The 25,340-nt window shown below is 39.0% G+C and overlaps 2 protein-coding genes across 3 annotated transcripts; one reads left to right on the forward strand and one right to left on the reverse strand.

The window, feature by feature from the left end:
* Positions 1–1,533: 1,533 nt before the first annotated feature.
* LOC109054933 (forkhead box protein J1-A-like) lies at positions 1,534–10,288 on the reverse strand. Of its 2 annotated transcripts, none has more exons than XM_042730526.1 (3): positions 10,207–10,288; positions 3,856–4,442; positions 1,534–2,581 (listed from the first exon to the last, which is right to left on the reverse strand). In XM_042730526.1, the coding sequence occupies exons 2-3, from the start codon at positions 4,420–4,422 to the stop codon at positions 1,733–1,735; spliced, it is 1,416 nt and encodes a 471-aa protein (XP_042586460.1). In that variant the 5' UTR covers positions 4,423–4,442; positions 10,207–10,288; the 3' UTR covers positions 1,534–1,732. The 2 variants fall into 2 exon arrangements, with proteins under 2 accessions (XP_042586460.1, XP_018927709.1); XM_019072164.2 differs by lacking the exon at positions 10,207–10,288 and adding an exon at positions 5,099–5,455.
* On the forward strand, positions 9,820–24,390 carry LOC109054938 (UBA-like domain-containing protein 2). Its single transcript, XM_042730529.1, has 3 exons — positions 9,820–10,168; positions 16,522–16,575; positions 20,771–24,390. The coding sequence occupies exons 1-3, from the start codon at positions 10,049–10,051 to the stop codon at positions 21,125–21,127; spliced, it is 531 nt and encodes a 176-aa protein (XP_042586463.1). The 5' UTR covers positions 9,820–10,048; the 3' UTR covers positions 21,128–24,390.
* The last annotated feature ends 950 nt before the right edge of the window (positions 24,391–25,340 follow it).

Consider the following 25,340-nt stretch of genomic DNA (forward strand, 5'->3'; position numbering starts at 1 on the left):
TTTAATCGTAAGTACAGTATGTTCAAGTGGGCTAAACACTTTGTAGGCATCATTGAAGGTGTATCAATGTTAATGGGGGGGGCATTAAGTAACCAAAATTAGAAGTCAAAAATTTGTAAAACTTACAGAACAATGACAAGTACGATAATAAAAAAAACAATTAACAAACCCACTAGTATCTTTGGAATAAGTTTTGTTGTTACACAATCATATATACGTAGTTGCATTACCAAATTTGGGTGCATAAATCCAGCACAAACAGGCATAAGTAACAAAAATAAATGTTTTTGACATAAAACTATTTCTGTATTTCCATTTGTTTTCCTTAGCACATGCAAAGGTTAGATATCTCTAAACCCAATTGAATGACACAAGATAATTTTACTGATCAGGGTCCATTTTTGAGCTCAAATTATGGTTGCACATTCTGGATAAAGCGAATAATAATATTATTATTTATTTTAATCATATGTCTCATTCTGTTTAACTTTTCTTAGTACTAGCAATCTAAATTAAGAGGATACAAGTAGTCTTGATGTGAAATATCATTTGTATGACGTCAGCGTAACACTCATAACACAATATGTGCGTGAAAGTGGTTAGATGTGCATGTAGAAATCTATCAGAGCTAGAATTAAGCTGCAAGAGAGAAAGTTTGGCACATACACTTTTACCTACCAAATAATCCAACATGGGCAGGAACCCCAAAATCCAATTCATTAAATTAGAGCAGTTACACTATCAAAATACACCATTTTCATCATATCAGCCATTCGGCACTAAAAACAGCTCATTTGTTGTCTATAAGCCTAAACAATTCAGTTTCATCCAAAAGTCCTGGTCTGGAGGAGCCCAGGAACAGCGTTGTGGAAGTCTCCTTTATCTGGCACATCCAGTTCAGGTCTTGGAGCCTCCACCAATTAGCTGATGTTCTAAATCAGGTGGGACATCCAAAATGTGTAGCCCTGGGGACTTCATGAGATCAACTGCACTAAACAGCATTAAACGCACTCTTAAAAAATAAAGATTCCTTTTGCAATGCCAGAAGAACCACCTTTGGTTCCCCAGAGAACCTTTCAGTGAACAGTTCTTAAAACAAACCACTATTTCTTAGTGTGAAGAATATTTCAATCATCCAAAGAATGGAAAGATTCCATGGACATTAAAGGTTCTTTATGGAACCATGAATGCCAATAAAGAACCTTTCTTTTTAAGAGTGTTCACTAAAAGCACATTGTTTGTTGTTGAAAGAAAGGCAGCATTTCAATGTTTAAAATTTCTGCTTCCAGAATTTGGTTGAATATGATACAATGTATAAAAAATAACACAATTGACTTCATCCACAAGGTGTTTGAACTGTTCGTTTCTTAAATGATTCTCTTTCACTTACATGTTCTGGTATGTAAATTTGAATTGTAAACAACAAGCTTGCATCTCAGTTTTTTCTACTTCCAGTGCTGTCCGAACATGTTCAGTCTCCGAATCCCATGTTCCAAGCATTTGATAGATGATTTTAAGGACTCGCTAAGGAACTTGATTAGATTAGCTTTAATGCAGGTAGATAACATGTCAAATACAAAAACATAATCATAAAAATCAGTATTAGAAATAGATACACTTTTAAAAATACATCTTCACGTGGGCTTCATGGAATCCAGCATGAAATCTTTGGGGGTAAACAGTCCAAACCCTCTTTGTTCTTTGACTTGTTTGTGTCCAGAGGCCCGAATCTTCAAAGGAGAGACTCGATCTTACTGCTTAAGTCTCCTCCGAGAGAGTCTCCCAGGTCAAAGAGTTGATCGATGTTGACCGTTGAGCTACAGAGGAAGTCGGGACGGTTGCCCTCTTCCACCTCCGACCAGGGACTCTGGAGAAATGCAGTGGCCAGGAAGGTTTCCTCATCAAAGTCTGCTTCGCTGCTCCTCTGGGTTTCCATCAACACATGGCTCTCAATGACACCTCCAGGAGGTTCGAGGGGGCTGATATGGGTGCCTCTAACCATCAAATCCTCGTCTTGTGGTATAGGGCTCAACGGACCCCCTTCGTTCAAGCTTAACTCTCCATTCAGGGCCGAGTCTAGCAGGGCGTCCCAGTCAAAGTTGCCCTTCAGGGAGCTTAAGTCCTCCTGCTCGTCCATAGCCAGCAGTGGGTAGCTTGAACATCGTGGAGCTTTGCTCCCACCAGTCCTGTGGGTGTAAGGCTGTTTCCTCTTGATCCCCTTCCCTGAGACCCAACAATTCAACATGGTGGCTTCAGCCAAACGAGGGTCCCAGTTCTGATTGGCTCCCGTGACTTCCTCGAACTCTTTCAGGAGCTGCTGGGACTCGGGACTCACGCAGAGGTTTCTGGCCATCCCTGCAGTGGCTGCAGCTTGTCCAGCATGAGAGCTCATCCTGAGGTGGTTCTGAAGAGCTGGGTTGATCTGCACAGGGGGCATCCTGCGCTTCTTGTAGGCACCATTGAGGAGTCGTTCTGCGTACTGGGGGTCGATCTTCCAGAACCCACCTTTGCCTGGCTCATCCTTTTGTCTCGGGACTTTTATAAAGCATTTGTTCAGCGACAGGTTGTGGCGGATGGAATTCTGCAATGATGAAGGAGAAAACCTATATTTGTTTAACTGTGTATTGGAATTTTCCATTATCATGATGAACTTAAACGCATGGAAGTTATGCATTAAAGACACTGTGAAAAAGCTAGAGTGCAGGTTTTCTCCTTTTCTTTTTAAAACAAGAATTTTGGGCAGGACATATCACTGGGCTTGTCTGTTTTGACCGCACCGCACAGTGAACAATAGTATATTTATAAATTAACATCAATAAAATGAATCGATTCTGTTAACAAATGTGTTATTTCGTAATACCTAATCCATTAACTAGTGTTAACAAATTGAACCTTACTATAAATTGTGATCTCATTTGCTACTTGCTATTGCTAGTCAGAAGTAGGCGGTATTATGGGGAGGGGCATTCTCATTTTAAAAAACATTTGATTGGACAAAAAGTTTGATATGCAAGTGAGTTCAAAATGCATCATCAATATTTGTGTACCAATTCCTAGAAGAGGAAGACTGGTTATTTTAAATGTCTATATCTCTACTAAATGGTCATTTTGCCAACTCTTAGTAGTATGCAAGACCACAAAGCTAACGAACATGGACTAATAAAAGCCAAAAATATCCAGTTTTGAATGTCTCCACGTTGTATCAACACATCAGGCATGCCAACCACCCCAAGCTAATTACATTTAAATGAAGCACTGACCTCTTGACCCTGGTTAAACATTGTTTTAAGTTTAAATATCTAAAAACTGAGTGAATGTCTACGTTTTCTTCACAGAAAAGAGGTTATGGCTAAGTGGTCAATTAATAATTCACCTTTTTTGTAAATATCCAACTTATGAGTTCATTCTTCCTCCTCGCCTCACTATGAAAAGCCGTTTAAATCATAAACATGTATTAAGGAGACAAATGCCCAATGTAACTTTTTTACATGACACCTTACGATACACTTTTGTTGTTATTCTTTCATCTACGCACACGTCATTAGTCGAACAACTGAAAAAGCTCTTGCTCTGTTTGGTAGTCATCCAAAAACTAAAAATAACAAGCCTCTAAACAACAGGCTTCTGAAAGGTTTCTGTTGGTCTCTCTCCAATACACAATCCACTTCAGCAGGTGCTAAGAAGGCTTTCTCTCACTCCATTCTGCTCGAACAATAGCAAAATACCCTTTGCCAGATATGCAAATGACACGGGTCTCGGTGTAAGCCATCTATTAAGTGCATCTTTAAAGTGCAAATGAATGTAAGGCATCTTGTAACACTAAAACAGTTGTAAAGTTTGACTGCTGCGTCTTACCTGCCAAGTGGGGTCTGCGTGGCGGAAGTAGCAGAAGTTGTCTGTGATCCATTTATAGATGCATGAGAGAGTGATTTTGGTTTTCTTACTGGCCTGCATGGCCATGCAGATGAGAGTTGCATATGAGTATGGCGGCTTGATATGAGGGTTGGTCTTATAATCGACTTCGTCCGGACAGTGTCCGTGCGCAACCAGGCTGGGAAGAGCCGACAAGCAAGGCGTCCTGCAGAAAGACGCCGCTGTGGGTTTGCCTGGGGTCAGCGGCATACCTATGCACGCCGGATCTCCTGCTAAAGGAGACGAGGGCGCATCCGAGCCTGCGTGGCTCCCAAAGAAGTGGCTGTGTTGATGGCTGGATTGGGAGGCGCTGGCGTTGAGAATGGAGAACTCCTGCAGCCACTGGAGGCTGGTGAGGCTGTCGTCTAAATTGTCGGAGCTGCAGCTGCTGCTGTTGCACTCGACTGAGCTCCGGTCCAGCTGCTCGGCCTGAGCGGCGGCCGTGACCACCTCCTCCTCCATCCCCACCGAGCCCTCCGGCCAGGGGTCCGTGTAACTCATGGAGAGCATGGTCCTGTCCCAGCCGAATCCTGAGGAGACACAAAGTTTCAGCGCAGTGAGTTCAGCTGTTTGTTGTCTTTATAGGGGCATGCGGCTTTATTTGGATTCTCCAGAGGTCATAGAAGCTTCCTGAAACTTCGCAGGCCAGGCTTTACAACAGCTCATAACTGGTGTCTGTGAACACACAATAGAGCCGATCCCGGACCACTAACATTCCTCAGCACGGCAGGTGCACTGAAAATCGAGTAATCTCACAATATACTAATTTCCAATAAAAAAAATCTTAAACTAATTCATTTATATAAAAAAAATCATAAATTGACTTCTATAAAAACAAGGTTAAATTCATGTATTTAGTTATATTAAATCATATTTTGACTTGAATAAAACCTGCTAACTTTGGTGTTACCATTTTAGGCCATTTTTTTCACTGTATAGATTAACAAAATGTAATAATAATAATAAGAAGAATATTGTTATTATTATTATTATTATGAAGTAAGATAACTTCGTTTATAATTATCAACCAGCAATGAGATAACGCATTTTGTAATTTAATTACGTTAGTAACCCAGTATACTTGTAATGTAAGCAGCTGATTCATTTATTTTCGTATAAACACATTTTTGAAATGATAATACGTTCGTCGTGTCTGCTCCAAAAAGCAAAACTCGGATCAACTCACCTGTCTTGACTCGAGTGACAGGGAAATAGCATCCAATGACACACACACGAGCTGTTTTCAGAGAAGAGCGAGAAAAGCGTTATCCGATCAGGCGCAGTAAGGTCCAGACGGGAGTCTCCAGGAGAATGTGGCTCTGCGCGTCTCAGTTCAAGGTCTCCAGGGCAGCACAAGCTCCGGGGCCAGTTTAATACCTGCCGCAGGACGTTTGTCCGGTCACCCCAGCAACGAGACACCCCCTTGTAAACAGCTTCCCGTTCTTCTATTGGTCGGGCGGTTGTTATGGTGACTGGGCTTTTAATCGCGAGCGCACAGGTTCGTGTTTTACGCACGTCCACTCGCTGACAGAGAAAGCGCGAGAGAAACGATGCTTTACACACAAGAGACGAGGAAAACACAGTATGTTGATGACGATGATTTTAATTATGGACCGTTAGTTCCTTGAATAAAATAATCAAACGAAAACATTCCTGCCACCTGTATACATCTGAACTCAGCACGCAGAATGATTTTGGTATTTTTGTAAAAAAAAAGTATCTTTTTTTTCATGTCTTTTTGATCACTTTTTTCTCTGTTTTCTTTAAAAAATGCCTATTAATACAAATAAATGTATATTTGTTACAAGCGTTATTTCTACTTGGTCTGACGTATCCTGATATTGGCAGGTTTGTTTGTTTGTTTGTTTATTTATTTTCGCTTGAATAAAACTGGGTAATCTGATGTTGTTTTATAAAATAAGGATCAAATGACAAACGAAAATAACATTAAAATGCACATCCCAGGCACCTGATTGAACTCAACAAGCAGACTGATTTTGGTTTATTGCTTTTGTTATGATTTTTTATTTTCATGATTTCTGATGTGATAACCATCATTTTTGATTTTTTTTTTTACAATGAAAAATATCTATTAATATACATTAAATGAACAGTTGTTACTTTAAAGAGTTATTTCTACTTAATTGTGTACTTGATCTGACCCTTTAGATGATTTAGTTTCCTAATATTGTTAGCTTGATTTGGTCATATTATTATTATTATTATTATTATTATTATTATTAATAATAATAATAATATCATTTATCAGTGATCTATAGTGTTTTCAGGGCATCCTAATATTGTCAGGTTGATTCAGTCATATTAAGTCATATTTTTTGACTATAAAACAGGGTAATCTGAGGTGCTGTATGAAGGACAAACAAAAATAATGCTTAATGCACATTCCAACAGTTTGAACTCAAAAAGCAAAATGATTTTAGTATTAATTATTTTTGTAATGATTTTTTTAATGATTTTTGTTGTCCTTTATTTCCATTTTCAATTGAATGCACAGTTATTATTTTAAATAATTATTTCTTCATGATCAGACCCTTAAAATGACTTAAAATGATCTTCTCTTTCTTTCACTCAGAGGCAGTCTGTTGTCCCGTTGATTGGCAGTTGCTTGAAGAAGGACAGAGCTCAAGAGATGCAGAAGCTTTGTACTGAAACAGTTGCTTTTGTAGAGTTTCTTTAGCAGGAAACCTCTCAGCCACATTAATAGAGCTCTCAAGAGGACAGTCTGTCTTGTATCCTTTCATCCTCCGTCTATGTTACATGTATGTAAAAACTGAAGAAATGTGCTCAACCTCTAAACACTAAGCACTTTAAATCTGTCCTGAGAGCCAGTTGTATTGAACGTTTACCCCCTTGACTGTCAGTTTCATTCTTTTAAACACATCTGTGACTAAAAAGGACTGTATAATGTGTCATTTGTGTGGAAACATTTCTAATACGTGTAACAATGTGTTGCTGAATGCAGTCTGACGCCTGAACTCTTGTCAAGGAGGCTGCAGACTGTCTCAGTCCCATTAGCAGGCATTGTATTGAGAGTGACGAGAGCGTTCCTGAAGCCCTTTCCTCTCTTCCATCAGTGCCAGTCATGTGTGAAATCACCCCAAACGCATTCTTTCTGTTTGACCCCGACATATTTGTTTCGATTGTTCAAGACCATTTTAGACCATCCTCTTCAAGTAAACAATTGGTGGCTTTGATATCATTACCAAACTGAGCAATTTTATAAATTTGCATGTTTTAACCTAATTCTCGTTTTTCTTAAAAAAAAAAGGAAAGCAGTGTCACATTGCCTTTCTTCATTAAAAAATTGGTCTAAGTTTTAATAGTCTAAATTAGCTTCATGATATCATTATCAATGCTAATATGCCAACCCATACTCTTCAATTTAATTCATTTATTTTTTTAATGAATAATGTAGATGGTTTCACTTATAATAAGTTGTTTACCACTAGAGGGTGCCATCATACAGCTGCTCACAACTCAGCATTTGCAGTCGGGTTCACGTTTCATTTTTATCGATTCGTTATTTATGATTATGATATGTTTATTTCTTCTTTTTTCCCCATCATATCAACATTTTTCTGTTTTTGTTTAGCTATAGATGCTTTCAAGAAATACTAAACTAAAATAACAACTAAAATTATAGCCTATTGTTTAAAATAAGTTTTAACCAATACACTGTTTAAAATAAACTCGTAAGCACTTGTGTACAAAAATCACTGACACATCTTCTTGGTCTAAGATCTCGCTTGATTTACTTAATTGTGACTGAAGGGTTGTGATACTTCTGGGGCCACTTTTGTGGCATCTGCTCTTAATTGCCATACATATGAAAGTCTGAGCAAGAGAACAGTTTCACTTTGATCAGTCACTCACATAGCAAAACAAATTAGTCAGGAGCAAGTGGGAAAGTCCAGCTTAAGTTTACGAGCTCAGTTCATGAGTGATATTTACATAAATATACTCTGGTTCGTGTCCAAAACACCATGGTATTACACTTTGTTATGTGCATGTGTAATGGGAAGTGTGAAGAGTGTATGAAACACAGTAATAAAGAATGGGTGTGGTTATGATGTAGGGCGCCTTGCTTCCAGCTTCACAAGGTGCCCTGAGGGTCCCTGATGCCAAACCTCACCAAACCCAAAAAGCCCATAACATAAATTTTAAAAAATCTAAAGTGTTCTAAATCTAATTTCTAAAAAAAAAAAATTCTTCCTCCCAAAAACCCAAGGGCATTGTGCATGTGAAAACAAGAAACCAGCTACCATACATAATATTGTGAAAGGATTCAGGGAATCCAGAGAAATCTCAGTCTGTGTAGGGCACCCTCAGCTGAATGTGTGTGAGCTGTGGTGTTAAATATACCCGCATGGGCTCAGGAGTACTTCGGAAAACCGCTGCCGCTTAACACAGTCTGCCGCTGCATCAATAAATGCAACTTGAATCTCTATTACTCTGTTGATGTGACACAGTGGTTAACACGCCTCTGAACCAACGTTTCTGGAATGTGCCGCAGCCATCAAAATTTGCTTATATTTACAAAATTAAATTAAGTTGGCCAGTAAAAACATTGGAAATGTACTTTAGTCCATTAAATAAAGGTAAAAACCTTTTTCTTTTACTTTCACTGTTTATCGTTTCATAATCCTGGCATATTTTCTGAAACTGTTGGATGTGGCACAGCCCTTCTCAGAAAATCTCCCACAAGCTGCCACTTACATCATTTCTCAGAGAAGTTTGCAGTTGAAGGTGTGGTTTCTATCGCCTGGCCATATCCAGCATGCAGTCTCTCAGTGCTGAGACTGATGTCACTGTATCCCATCTCACAACCAGATCACTGAGTTACACCTCCATACACACACAACGCAGAAGAAACACCCAGCTCCATTACGTTATAGATAGCCTTCTCCATAACAGGCTTTCTCTGACACCCGCTCTAAATTATTCAGACTCTTAGCTGGGTGGGTTCAAACTCCTGAATTCATTTAAAAAATTGATAACAAAATTACAAATTCACACCTGACTGAAGCCTTCATGCGCTTGGGACAATAAGGAAAATGAATCAGTCGGTTAAATGGTTACACATGCATGTCTGTCTATTATTTATTTATTTAAAGCTGATTTAGGAATTAGCAATTTACAATGCTGGTGGTTTTAATATATAAAACTGGCTTTGCCTTTACTCACAGGAGTGCAGTGAACATTATCCTGTGAAAGAAACATTGGAGAGTTTTCATCTGGAAATAGATTAAATTTGCTCTTTTTGTAATTGTGAAAGAGAGTCTGTCGTGCATTTACTTTTTGAATGTCTCATGTTCATCTTTGTTTTGTTCAGAGAAGTCACAATTTCTAAGAGTTAAAATGAGTCTTAAATTTATCATCTGTTCGACTTCATTTAAATTTGTATGATTTTTCTAAAATAAAAATATTTATTATTGATTTGTTTTTGTTATTAGGAAAATTTTTATATTGATCAAACTAAATGGAACAACTTAAAAAACAATTCTGCTCATTTTCAAACAGCATTTAAAGTTTATTTAGAATCTTTAAAGTTAAAAAAAATGTAATAACATCAGTTTTTAAGTTCTATTTTTTAAATTGTCTTTCAAAAATAACTCAAAAAATTTCTAAATAATAAAAAAATTTCAAAAGCTTTCTAACTAATTAATTAAAAATAAAAGTTTAATAATAATAAATAAATAAATAAAAATGTGTGTATATGTGTGTGCATCCAGTAAAAGCAATATAAATATAATATTTTTCACCTGACCAATGAAACCGCGACGTTTTCCTGCTATTCTGACCAATCAGAGTGCTCGTGCCGATCTCTAGCGTCCAACCACGCGAGACGCGTTGCTTTAAATTACGACACTCGAGCCGATTGGCGACTTGTCGATGGACCAATGGGACGCCCGTGTGTACTCGCTGTTTTGGCTCCGTGGCCAATCAGAGCGCGCGCTTGGGTTTGTTGTTGGTGATGACGATGATGACCTGAAAATATTTGTTGTTACTGGAAGGCGAGCGAGGAGAGAGCGTGAAGGAAGGGCCTGGCAGGGACGCTCGCTTTCAACGGACGCGCAAACATCGCACGGAGATATCGGAGGAGCGGACGGCGGCGATGTCGGTGAATATGGACGAGCTGAGACATCAAGTGATGATCAACCAGTTTGTTCTGACCGCGGGCTGCGCGGCGGATCAGGCGAAGCAGCTTCTGCAGGCGGCGCACTGGCAGTTCGAGGTAACCGGCGATTAATAATCCATCACGCCTTTACTCACCGACACCGTTTATTCTGCCGTCTCAGGCTCGTTTGAGGTGAGCTGTGTGATGTGACACAGCCCTATGTGCTCGTTCACCGCGCGCTTTCATCGTGTCGGATGCGTGCATCGCGTCATATAAGGTCACGTCGCGTTTGTTTACATGTAAACAGTCTCTGGTTCAGCCGGCCGATGTTTTCATTCTGTTGTGAGGGCTAGCCTGCTGTTATTCAGCCTGACTCTTTCAGGAAACAGTTAAAGGCAGAGCAGCTCACCGAGATACAGACCGACAGACACCGTTCAGAGGAAACCAGCACGATGCGTTTCATTCATAAATACTCGTGTAAACCAAGTCAAAGCTGCTCGGGGAGACAACAGTCTGCTTTAGAGACCTATTCAACACATTTCGGCTTTGCACGTTAAAAATGGATGGACATGTTGACATACAGTTTAATGGCTGGATAGATGGAGAAAAGCTATATATCCATAATATCGATAAGTAGGTAGTTATATATAATTATATTCATGCATTTGACAGATGCTTTTATCTACAGACAGAGTGTATACATTTTATCAGTTCACATGTACCTTGGGAATCGAACCCATAACCTTGGCTCTACTGATTGTACACATGGATAGATTAACAGATGGATAGACATGATGATATTTATTTACTGAAAATGCATGCACAGAAAATGAGATGCTTATCAAAGGCAAGTACAGCAGTCGAAATATTGGCATGCAATCATGGTCGCAGGGACAAAAGTGTTACATGAAGAAAAGTTCTGCGTTTCGTATCAGTTTGTCTTTGAGGGTTTATTAATAAGTGTCAGCCGGCTTTATGGCAGCTCACATTTGTAGTTTCCTGTGGTTGTTTTGAGTGTTTCCTGTAGGGAGGAAGTGTTTGCCACAAACGGACATGCCTCAGAGTCGAACTCATCCTTCAGCACTGTTGCAGCACATTCACACTCACACTCAGTTTTTTCATTTGCCGCCGCTGGTGAAAATGTAGCCAAATGAACCCAAGCACACTTTAATCATTCACATCAGCTCACCAGTGTTTGTTTTGTTCTTATTGTGGTGTGTGTTCGTAGGTTCGTTGTGTTGATTGTTTGAAACGGTACAGTTGTTGAGTACAGCACACACACACACACACACACACACACTGGTTTGACTAGTTATTGTGTGTATTGTTTATAAAGTACACGTGTGCAGTAAACCAAAGAGTGAGTCTGTTCTCTGTAGCTCAACACTAGTAAGTAGGGTAAAGTTTACTGCATCGTGGGACTTCCACACAGTGTGTTGTTTTCTTGTAAACTGTGGAAGACTGGGGGGGAAAAAAAACTAAAAAGGTAGTTTTTGGCTCAAAATCCAGACTTTTTTTATTTTGGTGAGTTTATCTTTTTAAATCTCACATTTCTGACTTTTTTTACCTATGGCAGAAACAAGCATTTTTTTTTTATTTTTTGAAAACTTAAAAAGCATGTTTGTTTATAGTATGAATGTGTTTTGTAGTATGGCATCATCGGGTTTTGGTAGAAATGAAAAAAAGGATGTAAACACAAACCGAAAGTAAATGCCCCCACGCTCCGCACCAAGATTTAATTGTGCTACTTTCAATAAACAGTTCCAAGTGTGATTATTTTATTGGTTTGTCATTTTTCAGTTCAGACTAAAAACACTAGGCCTAATAGGCATATTAATGCTATCAATTATACAAAATGTTTTACATTTTTTTTTTTTTTTTTGGCCAAGTGCATCCTGATTTTTCGGTTCTGGCCCAGATTTTTAATTTCGGTGCATTCATCGTCACATCACTGTCAGTTTCATCATTTCGCTGCAATTCACAAATCCTTTCCTGTGGCCTCATGGGAATTTAAAGTGTCTAGTGAATGCACACTTCAGAATGTATTCAGTTGAGTTATTTTTTAATTTGTATTTAATTTGATGGAGCCTAAATATTTTTCTCCTGTGCATAGTACACATGAGAGATATACTGCACTAGTTTGTCAGGGCTTACTGGTTTTGTCATAACTGTTGCTTCATCACTGTGGTTAGTGTTTGGCAACTTTTGCTGGTTTGTGTTTCGATTGTGAAAGAAAGGAAGTCAGCCACACCTTCACTGGCAGATTCACTTGTGTTTACATTCCCAGCACTGACTTTCTCAATTCAGTAGTGTTTATCCTGAAGTATCTACAGCGTCCAGATGGTTTTCTCTGATGTAACTCCCTCTGAACGATCTGTTGTGGCTGCTGTAGTTTGAACAGGTGGTCTAACAGGGTCTCTCTATCTCTCTCTCTCTGGTTTTGGTAGTAGTGTGATTGATTGTACCAAGTGCATGTCAAGGACAAGTGTCCCCTTTGGATCTCTTTTACAATGTGTAACGTCGGTGACAGATGAAGAGGTTTGCTCTTAACGTTCTGATCTCATTCTGTGATAACATCAGGACGGAGAGCAGCCAGGGACAGCTAAAGCAGGTGGACACGATTAACCGGTAGAGATTTTGGACTGTTGTCTCTATCGCGGTTACACGCTCGCGTGACGTTGCTGTGCTACGTGGTCAGTTTGAAAAGCGAAACAGAACTCATTTCTCTATGAGAAACTGTGGTTAATAATACTAGTATTTTTTAGGAGAATCTGTACTTTACTTGAGTTTTAATATTTGTCAACTTTCACTTTTACTCCTCTCTTTATCCTAATTAAATGTGTATTTTTACTCCGATGCATTTCCCCGAAGCATATTAGTTACTCACTACAAAATAAAGTCGGGACACAGACTACAAGAAAGCAGGTTTGATGAATTTATTGAGCGCATGTGCGAACAAGTTCTCACACAACCACGCTTGATTTGATTTTCCACTCAAGTCAAGGCTGGGGTGTGTGATATATATCGTCTGCGCTAATATCGTAAGCTTTGTTTTAACAATGTGCGATCTGACATTGAGTATCACAAAAACATACTCGGAGAGTGCATGCTTACACTGAGTGATTTAGTCTATTAAAATGCATTTAGAAAGCCCATAAGATTCAAGATAATCTTTTTAGCATTTTTATCATATAATGTATATCACAGCATATAATCAATATCAACCGTAAACGTAAAATGACTGTAAAAAGCATGATTTACAGTTCAGATGCAGATTTTCACAAAAACAAAATGTTTTATAAAGCCTTTAATAAACTATTTTTAAAAATAAGGAGTCGTCAAAAGTATCAATTATTATTTTAGCTTAAACAATTATTAATACGGGGAGTGTCTGGAAACTAGCGACCTCTCCTGGTTGGAGTCAGTATTAACATCATAAACTGAAAGCAGTCTTTCCGTGACTTACTTTTCAAATGTTTTAAAATTCATCAGCTGAGTCTAATATGATCCAGCGGGCTGTACTAAAAGACACTGTGGGCCCTGATTTAGGTCTTAAGTGAAAGCAAACAGCTGAGGAAAAAAAAAAAAACACACGTCTAGTAAGACTATATTGGATCGGGCAGCTCTTAAAGTGGCAGCAGTCTAATATTCCCGCAGTCTGTCATTCATGCCGATCAAACAACAAAAGAGAGAAAATCTCTCACTCTTGACTGTATCACTTTAATACTTAAATACGACGAAATATATATTTAATTTTAACAGTGAAGAATATGCAGTGTTTTTATACATTTGATTACTTCGCGCAATGTAGCATTTCTTATTTACTTGTTCTACTGAAGTTTTTTTTTTTTTTTGGTCCTGTTAATTGTAATTAGTTTCTTATTTAATCACTGACCATTTTCTTGTCTTCAGTGAACTTGGGTTTTTTTTTTTTTTTTTTTTTTTTTGTAATAACTATATTATAAATAACTATATCGTGATATCATGAAATAAAGTTACTCCTATCGCACATTACTCATTTGGTCATAGCGTCCACCCCTAATCGGCTGTATTTTAGCTTCAGGAAGCTAGACATTTGACTAGTCTAGTCTGGTTTTAACTCAAAAGCACTTATTCTGTAAATCTGGAAGCTTATAAACATGACTTCATTTCCATGACTTTCCGCGAGCGTCTCACAGTCGTTGCATCTCTTGCTAATTATTGGCGGACACAAGTTCTGTGCTGTAAAACAAAAGGGACAAAAACGTGAATAAAACCGTGGATCTGGTGCCGTCTCCTCCCGAGCCGTTACTAGTTACAGTGGTAAACATCTGTCGCTATATTTGCAGTGTTACCCAACATGCAAACTACTGCAAGGCAGAACCAAACACTACAGTGTGGACCGAGATCTCCTGGAAAGGGTGACATTTTCGAGTGTTTGTTGCTATTCTCAGAGCTGTATCCTCATGACAGTGCTCCGTGGAGCAAACTGAGTTTGATTCGCTCTAGCAGCGTCTCTGTAGATTCTCCGTTCGTCTCTGACCTGGTTTATTGCGAGCGTGCAGTGTGTTGGTGAGATGGCTCTCTGTGGGCATGTTCTGCACCTGCTTATTCCCACTGGAGCGGCAGAAATCATTCACAGAGAGGCTGGATACGACACTCTGCCTGTGTGTCAAAACCTAGCGGGCGGCCTGCTAGATCTGACAACAGTCACAGTTGTCGATCGTTTCCCTTGATATTGTAATCATGATTGTAATTTACATGAGAATACAACTAAATGCTGTATTATTCATGTAGCCTACACATTACAAACAAGCTAAAAATGTATTTAAATGGCTGTTTAGTAGAAGTTTCACAAGGGCCAGTTGAGTGAGCGATCCGTTATAATCTTAATAAACATAATTCATGCTATCTTGGATGGGTCGCTCACCAGGATCCCAAGCTGGCCGGTGTGTATTATTTAGCCGTCCACCTCAGGATAGACTCATTGTTCGTGGGATGCCAGGTTTGCACATTGAGGAATCCTCCTCTAGCTGTCAGTGCCAGCGTTAATACAATACAGATGCTCCGAGGTACAAGCGAGCCTTGTTTAGAGCCAGAGTGTGTGCAGTAGGAAATGAGCAACAGTCGAGCACTCGAATGAAAACAGGCTCTGTACACATGACGGTGTTTGGGGGAGGGATGGAGATCATCTGATGACAAAGAACTGTGTGGTTCTGGAGCAGCGGAAACAATGGCAGATTGGCGAGTTCATCTTGATATGTGTGTCACGTCAAGCCGCAGACATTCCTGCACTCGCCGTGGCTGTTGTTAAACAAAACGGGAGAGCCGGAGAAAGACAGGAGAGGGGGAAGGGGCCGGACGGGGGAAGAGAAGAGAAGAGGGAGTCCACTGAGGGAAGTGTTACCAGACGAGGGGTTGAGCGAGAGAGGGCCAGACACTCAAGTGTCGGGCAATATTTTGATGGTTTAAAGGCCGTATGTTGAGTTCAGAGAAGCACTGAGCATCAGAGTCATTGTCAAATCACATTCTGAAACCGTTTTAAAATTATACTCTACTCTTAAATGGGTCATTTACATTTTGTCATTTACAATAATTTTATATTGATCTTCCGAATCAAATGGGGTACGACCAGCAGACAAACTTGCAGAAGAAAAAAAAAATCATAAAATAGGAAATGATGTCAGAATCAAGGTCTGTAAGTGTTGTAATATGAGATGATAATAGAATATCAGTTGATTTAAATCAAGGTTAGTTCGAGTAAAATGTCATGTGGTGCAACACCCCCAAAAATGTGATGATATTTATCAATTAAGTCATTATATTTGTTAAAATACTTTTTATCTTGAGAAATGTTTTACTTATTGGAAATATCGATGATGTATACACTCACATGTATTCAAGGTACAAGGGAAATATGTTATTAATTGATTAAAATGACATTTTTCGAGTCATAGGGTCTGTGCAAAATAACGCAATGTGTTTAGTGTATTGCTATGTGGTTGCTAAGGTGCTTTGGGTGGTTGCCAAGTAGCTGCTTGCTCAAGAAATGTCCCGTATCCCTCCTTGACTGTGTAAAGTCTAGGGGTATTTTTGCTCCGTTTATCATCCACTAGACTGGGATCTGCTTTAAAAGCTGCATGATTTCAGGCATCACTGATGTCCGTAGCTCAAAAGTGTAAGCAGTAGAAATAGCGATGCTTGTCTTAGAAAGGAAAACGGCTCTTGCCTACGTGTTGTTTGGTGTGTTTTCCACTCTCACATTTCTGTGTCTCTGAGCCAGCACAGTGTACTAGTTCCTAGATTGCGTGACGGTTTAGAAACCCACATTTAGATCACGGAGTGCTTGGACCGGTTGACCCGTGTCTGTCACAGTCAGGAGGGGGGGGCAGAGAGCGACCGTCTCCAAACCAGAGTTCTGCTCATTCATGTTGTAACACAGATCCGTTCATCTCATCTCCATCTCTTTCTCTCTCTCTCTTTTTCCGCAGACGGCTCTGAGCTCCTTTTTCCAAGAGGCCAACATCCCCAGTCATCACCAGATGGTAAGTGCATTTAATACAGAGAAAGAGCAGCCATGTTCAACATCCCGTCATTGTCATCAAACAGCCCGTTCTCAACATAGCGTCTGAGAGAATAATGTGGGGGTGGACTTCCTGAAGGCCACAGATATTAATAAAGAGCCCATAACACACTTATACACTTGTGTGTGCAACACAATTTCAGTAAAAGGTCTTAGTCAACTAGGGAGGAAGTTTTATATTGTGAAGGTTACAGGATATTTCTCTCTCTTTTTTTATAAATAAATACTATTTTCTTTGGTTCAGTTTTAAGTCCTACTTATAGGCAGATGCAGTAGGGAGAAAATTATATGCAAGTCATTTTTGCCAAATTCTAAGCATTGCATGTTCTTTCAGGAAAAGGCAATTCCAGAATGCATTGCAACTAATGCTGTGGTTTTTGTTAACTAAAAACATTTTTGTTAATTGAAATAAAATTGAAAGACTTAAGCCAAAATCACAAAAGTTGCCTTGGCAACTAACTGAAATAAGTTGAAGTACTAAAATGACTAACTGAAATAAAACTAAAACTTAAAATAATAATAAAAATAAGTGAAACGTATTTTGAAATATTTATTTTGAATAAATAAAATCAAAAACCTAAAAATGGCGAACAACAAAATTACTAAAAAAAACTACTTAAATTTAAGTAAAATCTTACTTGAATGAAATTATACAAATAAAAGCAACTTTAAAATATTAATAAAAACTATAATAGTATATAAATAATACTAAAAATAGCACTGATTGTGACAAGCTTATTACTAAAAACAAGGCCAACTAAGAAAGCTGATTTATCATTATTTTCAATACAAAAAAAACAAAAAATTTGAAATGTTTGTGCTCTATTTTTATTAAAATATCATGGTATAAGCTTTAGCAACATGTTAACATCAAAATACTGAATCAAAACCATTCGAGTCTCACGTGTACTTCATGCAATAGCACTACTTGTGTGTCTCGTGAAGCTGCTGCCCATGTAGAGTGTTTTAAATCTGTCGTTTATGAGGCTCCACTTCTTTCTAGTGTTTAAAAACCGCTCGAAGCAGCACAAAGAGATGCTTTTAACTCTTTTAACTTGCAATGCTGTCTTTATGAACACTTATGATGCCAGACGCTGACAAAAAGGGCTGGATGTGACACAACTGCCTGAGAATTTAGATGACTTGGTGCTTTAGAGAGGCTGAAATCAGAGACGTCACAGTTTCAACATGCTGACAGTTTCATCCCCTTTTAAGCAGTCTAAAAAAATATTTCTGAGAAGACTAGACGAGTCTGTGGACTAGACAACCGCATTAAAGAAGCAGAGCTGTTAAACGAGTATCAGAGCGTCTTCTACAGTCTGAAGAAATCTTCCAGCCGTGACTCCCACTCATTCTTTCTCCCAGGATATGCAGCCTTATAGATCAGCGATAGGAGCAGATCTGACTCAATCGTGCGGTCTGGGGCTTGATGAAGTGATTTTTGGGCCTGTACACACACACGCAGCTGTTTCTGAACCTCATCAGGCGGCTGAAACACGAGCCGTTTCCTCTTAGAAAAAAAAAAACACGTACAACTGCTGTTCTTCAGTCTGCTGAGGGTTATGCAATCCGTTTTTCTTCTCACAAAACCAAACCACTCCCTACAAACAATCATATGAATCATTCATTCATTCATCCTTCTAAAAAAAAAAGCTTAACGTCAGCCTCCACCCACGACATGTGCGTGCCTGGATCTGTGTGTGTGTGTTTCTCTCCCGCTTTTAATCTGGCTGTATGTGAGGGGAGTGTGTTTGAGAAAGGCACAGGCAGGAAGTCTATCTGTGTTTGTTTTTATTTTGAGAGCAGCCATTACATCATGCAGCTGGGGACCATATATGGGCAAAGGGGCGGAGCAAAGCCAAGAGCAGGATCTGATTGGATTGTGTGTGTGTGTGTGTGAGAGAGTCTGTATGATACAGATGCAGTCAACACAATGAAGACATTTATAAACACACGGGACCTGTTTCCTGAGGGCCGCAGATGTACATTCTCATAAGTCACTTCCGTTTTGTTCTCCACATGAAATAAATAAATAATATACACTTATTTTTAAGTAGACTGTTTTTTTTTGTTTTTTTTGTAACTTCCTTCAGAAGGTGGAATATTTTTACATTAAGCCAATAAAAATATACATTTAAAATAAAAATATTGCAAAATACAGTTTTCTTTTTTTTTTTTTTTTTTTTTTTGTCTATTTATTACCCAAATGACATACATTCATTTTGGCAGTAATAGTGTTGGGCACACCGTTTTTTTTCCAGTTTAGAGGTCTGTAATCAGATCAGCTGTGGCAGAAGGGCCCAAAGTCACGAGTCTGGACCTGTGTTCCTGTCGAGGGACCTGCTGAACTGGGCCGGCCCCCTCCTCTCTCTCGAGGAGGTGCAGAGCGCCATAAGAAAGTCCCTCAGGCCTCAAACAGGTCCTCTGAGCTCCTGTCTGTGGGCCTGGCGCACATTGTTATGACTGTTTTTGAAAAGAGAGTCTCGTAGCCAAACTTCAAACAGTTCAAACCTCTCGCCCATAAACATGCATGCTGTTCGTCAGCTCAAATCAGATTTTTACTGCACTGTAACACTGCAGCTGCACATTTGTGCGTTTAAACTCTTCAGAGAGTTATTTTCCATTGTGGTTATTGACAGCATTTGTGACATTATCACTTAACTTGTATTGGATGTGGAACATTCCTTTATTATCTGTGATCTCTCTCAGTGATCTCAATTATGAGATTACGACTTGTAGAAGTCTTCACATCCTCATAATTACAACGTGCAAACTGAATTTTCTGAGAGCTTCAACTTGTACCACCTGAGCTCTGCAGCGTCATGTGGAAACACTCAATATGGCAGTAAAATGTAGTAGATCTTAATATAAAAAGGGTTTTAATGTGAAATAGTACTGTATTGTAATATTTCTGATTAATTATTCTGAAAAAAAACTTTTGAAAAGGTAGTTAGCTTTTGAAAAGGTAGTTAGCTACATTAAAAAGTACATTGAAGCTATGACTTTTTAAATATTTAAATGTTTGAATTGATTTGCAATGCACCACATTTGTGTTTTTGTCTTGCATGCTTAAAGGGATACTCCAACAAATGAAAATTTAGTCATTAATCACTTACCCCCATGGCGTTCCAAACCCATAAAAGCTTGGTTCGTCTTCGGAACACAATTTAAGAAAAATTCTGTTACTTAAAAATATTGCTGCAACAGTACTGAAAAATCAAAATAGTGTAATGTTGTTAGTAATGTAACTATCTTTTAATAAGTAATGAGGTGTACAGTGAGTGATTTCTGAAAAGAGTGTATTTTATGGCAGCGTTGGAGGGTGAGATGTGGCCTTTGAGTGTTTATATCCTCACTGAGTCTGGATGACCTACTTAATGTGTGTTCATCTGTTTGACCGGCACCAGAGCTGCTCTTCCTAAATCAAACTCTATAAACTCTTCTGCTGACAGACCCTTCAGTCACCTGATCTCAGCCTGTGTGTGTGTGTGTGTGTGTGGTGGTTCTCAACGGAGCAGTTATCAGGAGCTGAAACTGCTGTCAATTGTGTGGCCTGCTTTCCTTCATCATACACGGATGGCAAAGAGAGGCTGAGAGCTCCAGTGCAAACAGAACTCATGCTTTATGGGAATCATGGGAGTGATGCTCAGCACACTGTTGTTCAGAAACCCTCATGTCTTCAGTCTGTCATCCAGCAGGCACATGCTTTTATTTAAGAGTCCCATAAAGCCTCACCTATATCTGACATACTGTATGTATCTGTGTGGGACATACGTTCTGAGCCTACTATTATATGAATTTTGTTCACACATTTTCCAGACTACTTGTGAAAAATGTCATTTTCATAATGAAAAGGTTATCCAATCATAAAAGCCATTAAAGCTCATATTATTCTGTTATAGTTTATTAATATTTTGAATTAGATTTTTATTTTGGTAATTTTCTTTTTTTTTTTAGTTTTACTTTTAATTATTTTAGTTTATTTTATCAAATTAAATTAAACAAAAATGAGAAATATTGCTTTTGCAACTAGCTGAAAGTGTGTTTGTATTTTGTATGAGCCATTTTCTTGGTACATGTTTCATCATTTACACTCCTATGCATTGACCGTCATAGTATTGAATAAACTGAGCTGTTTTTCATTTTTGTTTGTTTAGATGTGTACTCCACGCAACACTCCTGCCACGCCGCCCAACTTCCCCGACGCCATCACTATGTTCTCCAAGCTGCGGACGTCTGAATGCACAGGGGGCAGCGGGGCCGGCGCTTCAGCCCAGATGTCTATGCCGTGTTCTCCTCCTCCCCACTCCTCCACACAGGGATTCGGCTCTTTCTGGGCCTCCTCGCCCCCCAACCACCAGCCCGTCTGGCTGCCGCCGTCCTCTCCCACAGGCCACCACGCGCTCCATCACCACCACCATCACATGCACCAGCCGCCCACGTGGCCACCCGGCTCCCAGTCCACCAACGGCCAGCAGACGCCCGTCATTTCAGCCCTGCACGGCCAGAGATGAGACTCTGTGGCGGGGGAGACACAGGGTAAATGGGGGCGAGGATACACGGTTTAACGGGGTGGGAATATACTCACTGAGACTTTGGATGGCCAAGGGGGAAAGACATGGTACTCTTTCTTTCAGTTTTCTAAAGATGAACACTCTCTCTTCTTTCGGAGATCTCATTTTGTTCTTTTACCTGTCGATTTCAATTCTGTCCAAACCTGGGAAGAACCACTATGAGGAAAAAAAAAATTATGGAAGTAATTAAGAGGTGTCAGAGTCCCGAAGAAGCCTCTTTTCACTGTCCAGCAGCGAAAGAAAGCCACGGAGTCGTCGACAGTGGACGATCAGGATGAGTTTGTGCGTGTGAGTGTTCGGTCGTTCGTCGTATTCGGACTCTATCCTCCATCTGTAGTGCTGTATCGGCAACAAGCACTCGCAATAAAATGCCTGACAAACAGTAAGACTGAATCACATATCATGGTGGCTCTGCTGTTCTGCATCCCAGGAAGCATCAGGAGGACGTTTCTGTATAACTAGTGTCTATGAGTTCTTAACAGAGGCTGTTATGTGACGATTAATCACCTTTTATTTGTTCGAAATGCACATGGCCTCAGATATAACGGAGATACTGAGATGAATTTATTCTGAATCAACAAAAACTGTTAGTCCAAATGGAAATGGGAAAAACCGGGAATCATTTGCAATAATCCTGGTCAGAAAGTTTATTCTTGTTTGATTAATTCCCAACTCTTAGCATGTATGCAGTGAAATCAGGAAAGCTTGTTGTGTTTCAACTAAAATCGTCATGGAGGAATACATTCTCGAGCTTGAAAAGTGTCTTTTCTTTTGTTTGTTTTTCCCCACCCCCAAGAACTAAAAATGCTAGCAGACTCTTTGTAAAGCGGCGAGCCGTCTGATGTTTGGAGGTCCAACACAGCCGGCGTAGTAAAGCTCAGCTCCACCTACCTCAGCTCCAGCCGTGGCCTGATCCTACCTCCGGCTCTCTGTGTGAGCTGCTGCGACCGAGGGCTCAAATACCTCATGCTCTCTGCCGAACGCGCTGTGTGAACGCCATCAGAGTGGCTCTAGTATCAGTTATTGGCATTTGTGTTATACTGATTGTAATGTCATCGAGCGGGAAGGCTGACCCTTAGATCAGGACATTGATTGGTTTTCCGAGATGACGTGTTTCTTTTCTCATGATGCCACCTTCCCTTCATTCATTCATCTTAGAAAATCACTTTTGCCTTTCAATTCTTTGAATTTGTGGTTTAGTGTGGACCTCAGTCAGGCTGGACCCCATATTTAATGTGAAGCGACTGAAAACAAGGCTGTTCAGTGTCCTTCTGTTGTCTCAGTCGTAAGCTGATGAAACACAAAATTTGCCCCAAAACGTTGTGATAATTACTAAAGCAATACTGCATAAATTTACGTTTTTTTTAATTCAGTATTTAAATCAACTTAAGAATGGATTAATGAACGATGCTCACCGAAATTTGTTCGGCTAGATTCACACACTGTAGATTATTCACAACGAAAAAACAAAACAAAATTGCATAATTGAACTCTTAATTCAGTGTTATGTTACTTAAGAATTGATTTGTGGATGATGTAGGAATTTGCTCAATTTTTCGTAAAAGCAATCTTTCATAAATCGACATTTTGAATTCGGTATGAGAATTTAAGCAAAAATAGATTTATTAATGATGTACATTGCTTGTTTCATAAATAAGGCAAATTGTTCTTAATCATTCGTAGATCTGTTATTTTGTAATTTGTCGCATTGAGTTAAATAGTTACAAAAAACTAATAATTTCAAATTGCAAATAGTTTAAATTGTCATATATATTTAAACACAATCAAGTTTAAGCATTTTAAGTTCACTAGTACTGTTGAACTTAAAACAATCACTATTAATAACAAAAACAATTAAACGCAAACAAAAACTATTTACTTAAATTCATTCTGTTTGCGTTTACTTTTATTGGCATGATTTAACCATGACAGGATTTACATACGATTTGTTCTTTCTCAGATAAATCGTTGTATTCAATTTAAGAGCGCACAGAATTAATTTGCGAATGTTCATAAAACCATTCTTTGCTAAATTTTCATTTAACTTATACACAAGCAGGACAAAATTGTGTATAGAATTTGTAAATACATTGTTGAATTGTCCTGCCGAACTTAATCACACAGAAAACTAATTTAGTTTTACAAACTATTTACCCAAATCCGTTCTGCCAGCGTGCGAGTTCATTTAATCGCGACTGGATTTTCAAACTCTTTGTACGTTATTAGAAAAATCATTGCATTCAGTTTAAGCGCATACAGAATTAATTTGCAAATGTTCATAAAACCAAGTTTGAGTAAATCTACATGACAATTTGCGTCCATTTGTTCTGCTCATTGTTTCCGAAATGAGGTCCATTGAACAACCTCACAGCTTCCTTCAGTCATACCAACCTAAATATGGTGTCTAATCCTAAACTCGGGTCCATTTTAAAGCATTAGCCATTTAGATTTAATCATAGACGGCTACGTGATAGATCAGCTTCTGTGTTTTGGCCCAGAAAATGCATGTGAAATGTGAAAAGTACTCTTGGTTTTGGAAAAAACGCACTAGAATGGTATGGCAGATAATAGTTTGGTCTTCCACCACATCTGGTGGCTGTTGTTTGCTGTGTAGAAAGAAACCGAACATGTTGATCTCTGAAGGTTGAAAGTAAGTGTTCAGTAACCATCTGGGCTGTAGGTCATTTCTGTTAAAGCAGTGCAAGAGACGCAAGGCTGAAGTTAAGAGATGGTGGCTCTGATGTCAGTGTGTGGAATTTGCCTGACCAGTGCCTTGAGGTTTGAAGCGTCTCAGTTTTATTCAGCTGTCGCTCGGTTGGATTCCCATAGCAACAGGGCCAATACTCTCAAATGTCATTCTCTGGAGCGCTGAAAGGCACAGGCACTGACTGTTTGAACAGTTGCGCTGCTGTAGATGTCAGACCGGCGTGATTCAGTTCTTCGGGGACGTGTTTGTTTGGACTGCCGCTGTGATGATCAACATACGCCGTGAGTCACTGAGAGGCAGGAAGACTGACCAATTCCTTCATCGAGAAAACAAATTCATTAGTGAACAACCTTTTGTATCGACTTCCCTCCTGTACTGTCTGTTCTTTTCCCTTGTTGAGATTTGTATTTATATGTCTGACAAAAAAGCTATGATCTGAAACCATTTTGGAGGTCATTTGTGTTTTTATTGAGGTCATAATAAATGATTAAATGACTAGTGTGATTTGTTATTTGTCTTGAAAGTGTAACAAATAGGTGTGGATTTCTTGCATGCAACAGCAACCCATTTCCGATAATGATGGTTTCGTAACCATCTCGGTATGTTAACACCCTCAAGCTGCTCGCTCAGCAATCGCGCTGTTACATGACTGAAACTAGGACATCATTATAAAACTTCACATGATAGTAAGTACTGATGCAAGCATAATGTCAGCCAAACTGTTACAAACCCTTATTCTGTGGAACACAGAAGGAGACGTTTTGACGAATGTTCATGCTGCTCTTTTCCATTCACTGAAAACGAATGCCTCTGGGGCTCTGAAAAGGAAATTCAATTTGTAAAAGTAATCTTGCGTAAAAATGTTTTGAATCAATGTGACGTTTATAAAAGATTGGATTCGTGAACAATTTGCCTTGTTTATGAAATGATCAGAACAAATTCCTAACAATAGATCCATTATTGTGTAATTTGTCGCACTGAATTGAATTTGTGTAAATCTGTGCACATTTGAATTGTTTACACATTCTTGGCTAATTTGTCATGTATGTGTAACTTCTACACAAGCAGAACAAATTTTTGCACATAGTTTGTAAATCCATTCTCTCTAAAATTATACAATTGAGCTTGAACTCAAAAAGCATGAATTTGGTTTAACGAACAGTTTATCCAAATTTATTCTGCTCGTTTGTGTTCAATGGTACAATTGAACTAAGAATGGATTTGCAAAATATGTACACATTCTTGGTCAAATTTTAAGATTTTTAGGCACAAGCAGAATGCATTTGTAAATGTTCATGCGTCCTTCAACTATGGCTTTATTTCCTATAATTTATAGTGGTTGACGGTGCCAGTATCCGCTCCACATTCACTTTGTATGAAACAGCATTGTGGACGTTCTGCAGTTACTATCTTTGTTAAATCTATTATTTTCAATGAAAGAAGGAG

Source organism: Cyprinus carpio, chromosome A3 (genome assembly GCF_018340385.1).
Source record: "Cyprinus carpio isolate SPL01 chromosome A3, ASM1834038v1, whole genome shotgun sequence".
In the NCBI taxonomy this organism is placed as follows: Eukaryota; Metazoa; Chordata; class Actinopteri; order Cypriniformes; family Cyprinidae; genus Cyprinus; species Cyprinus carpio.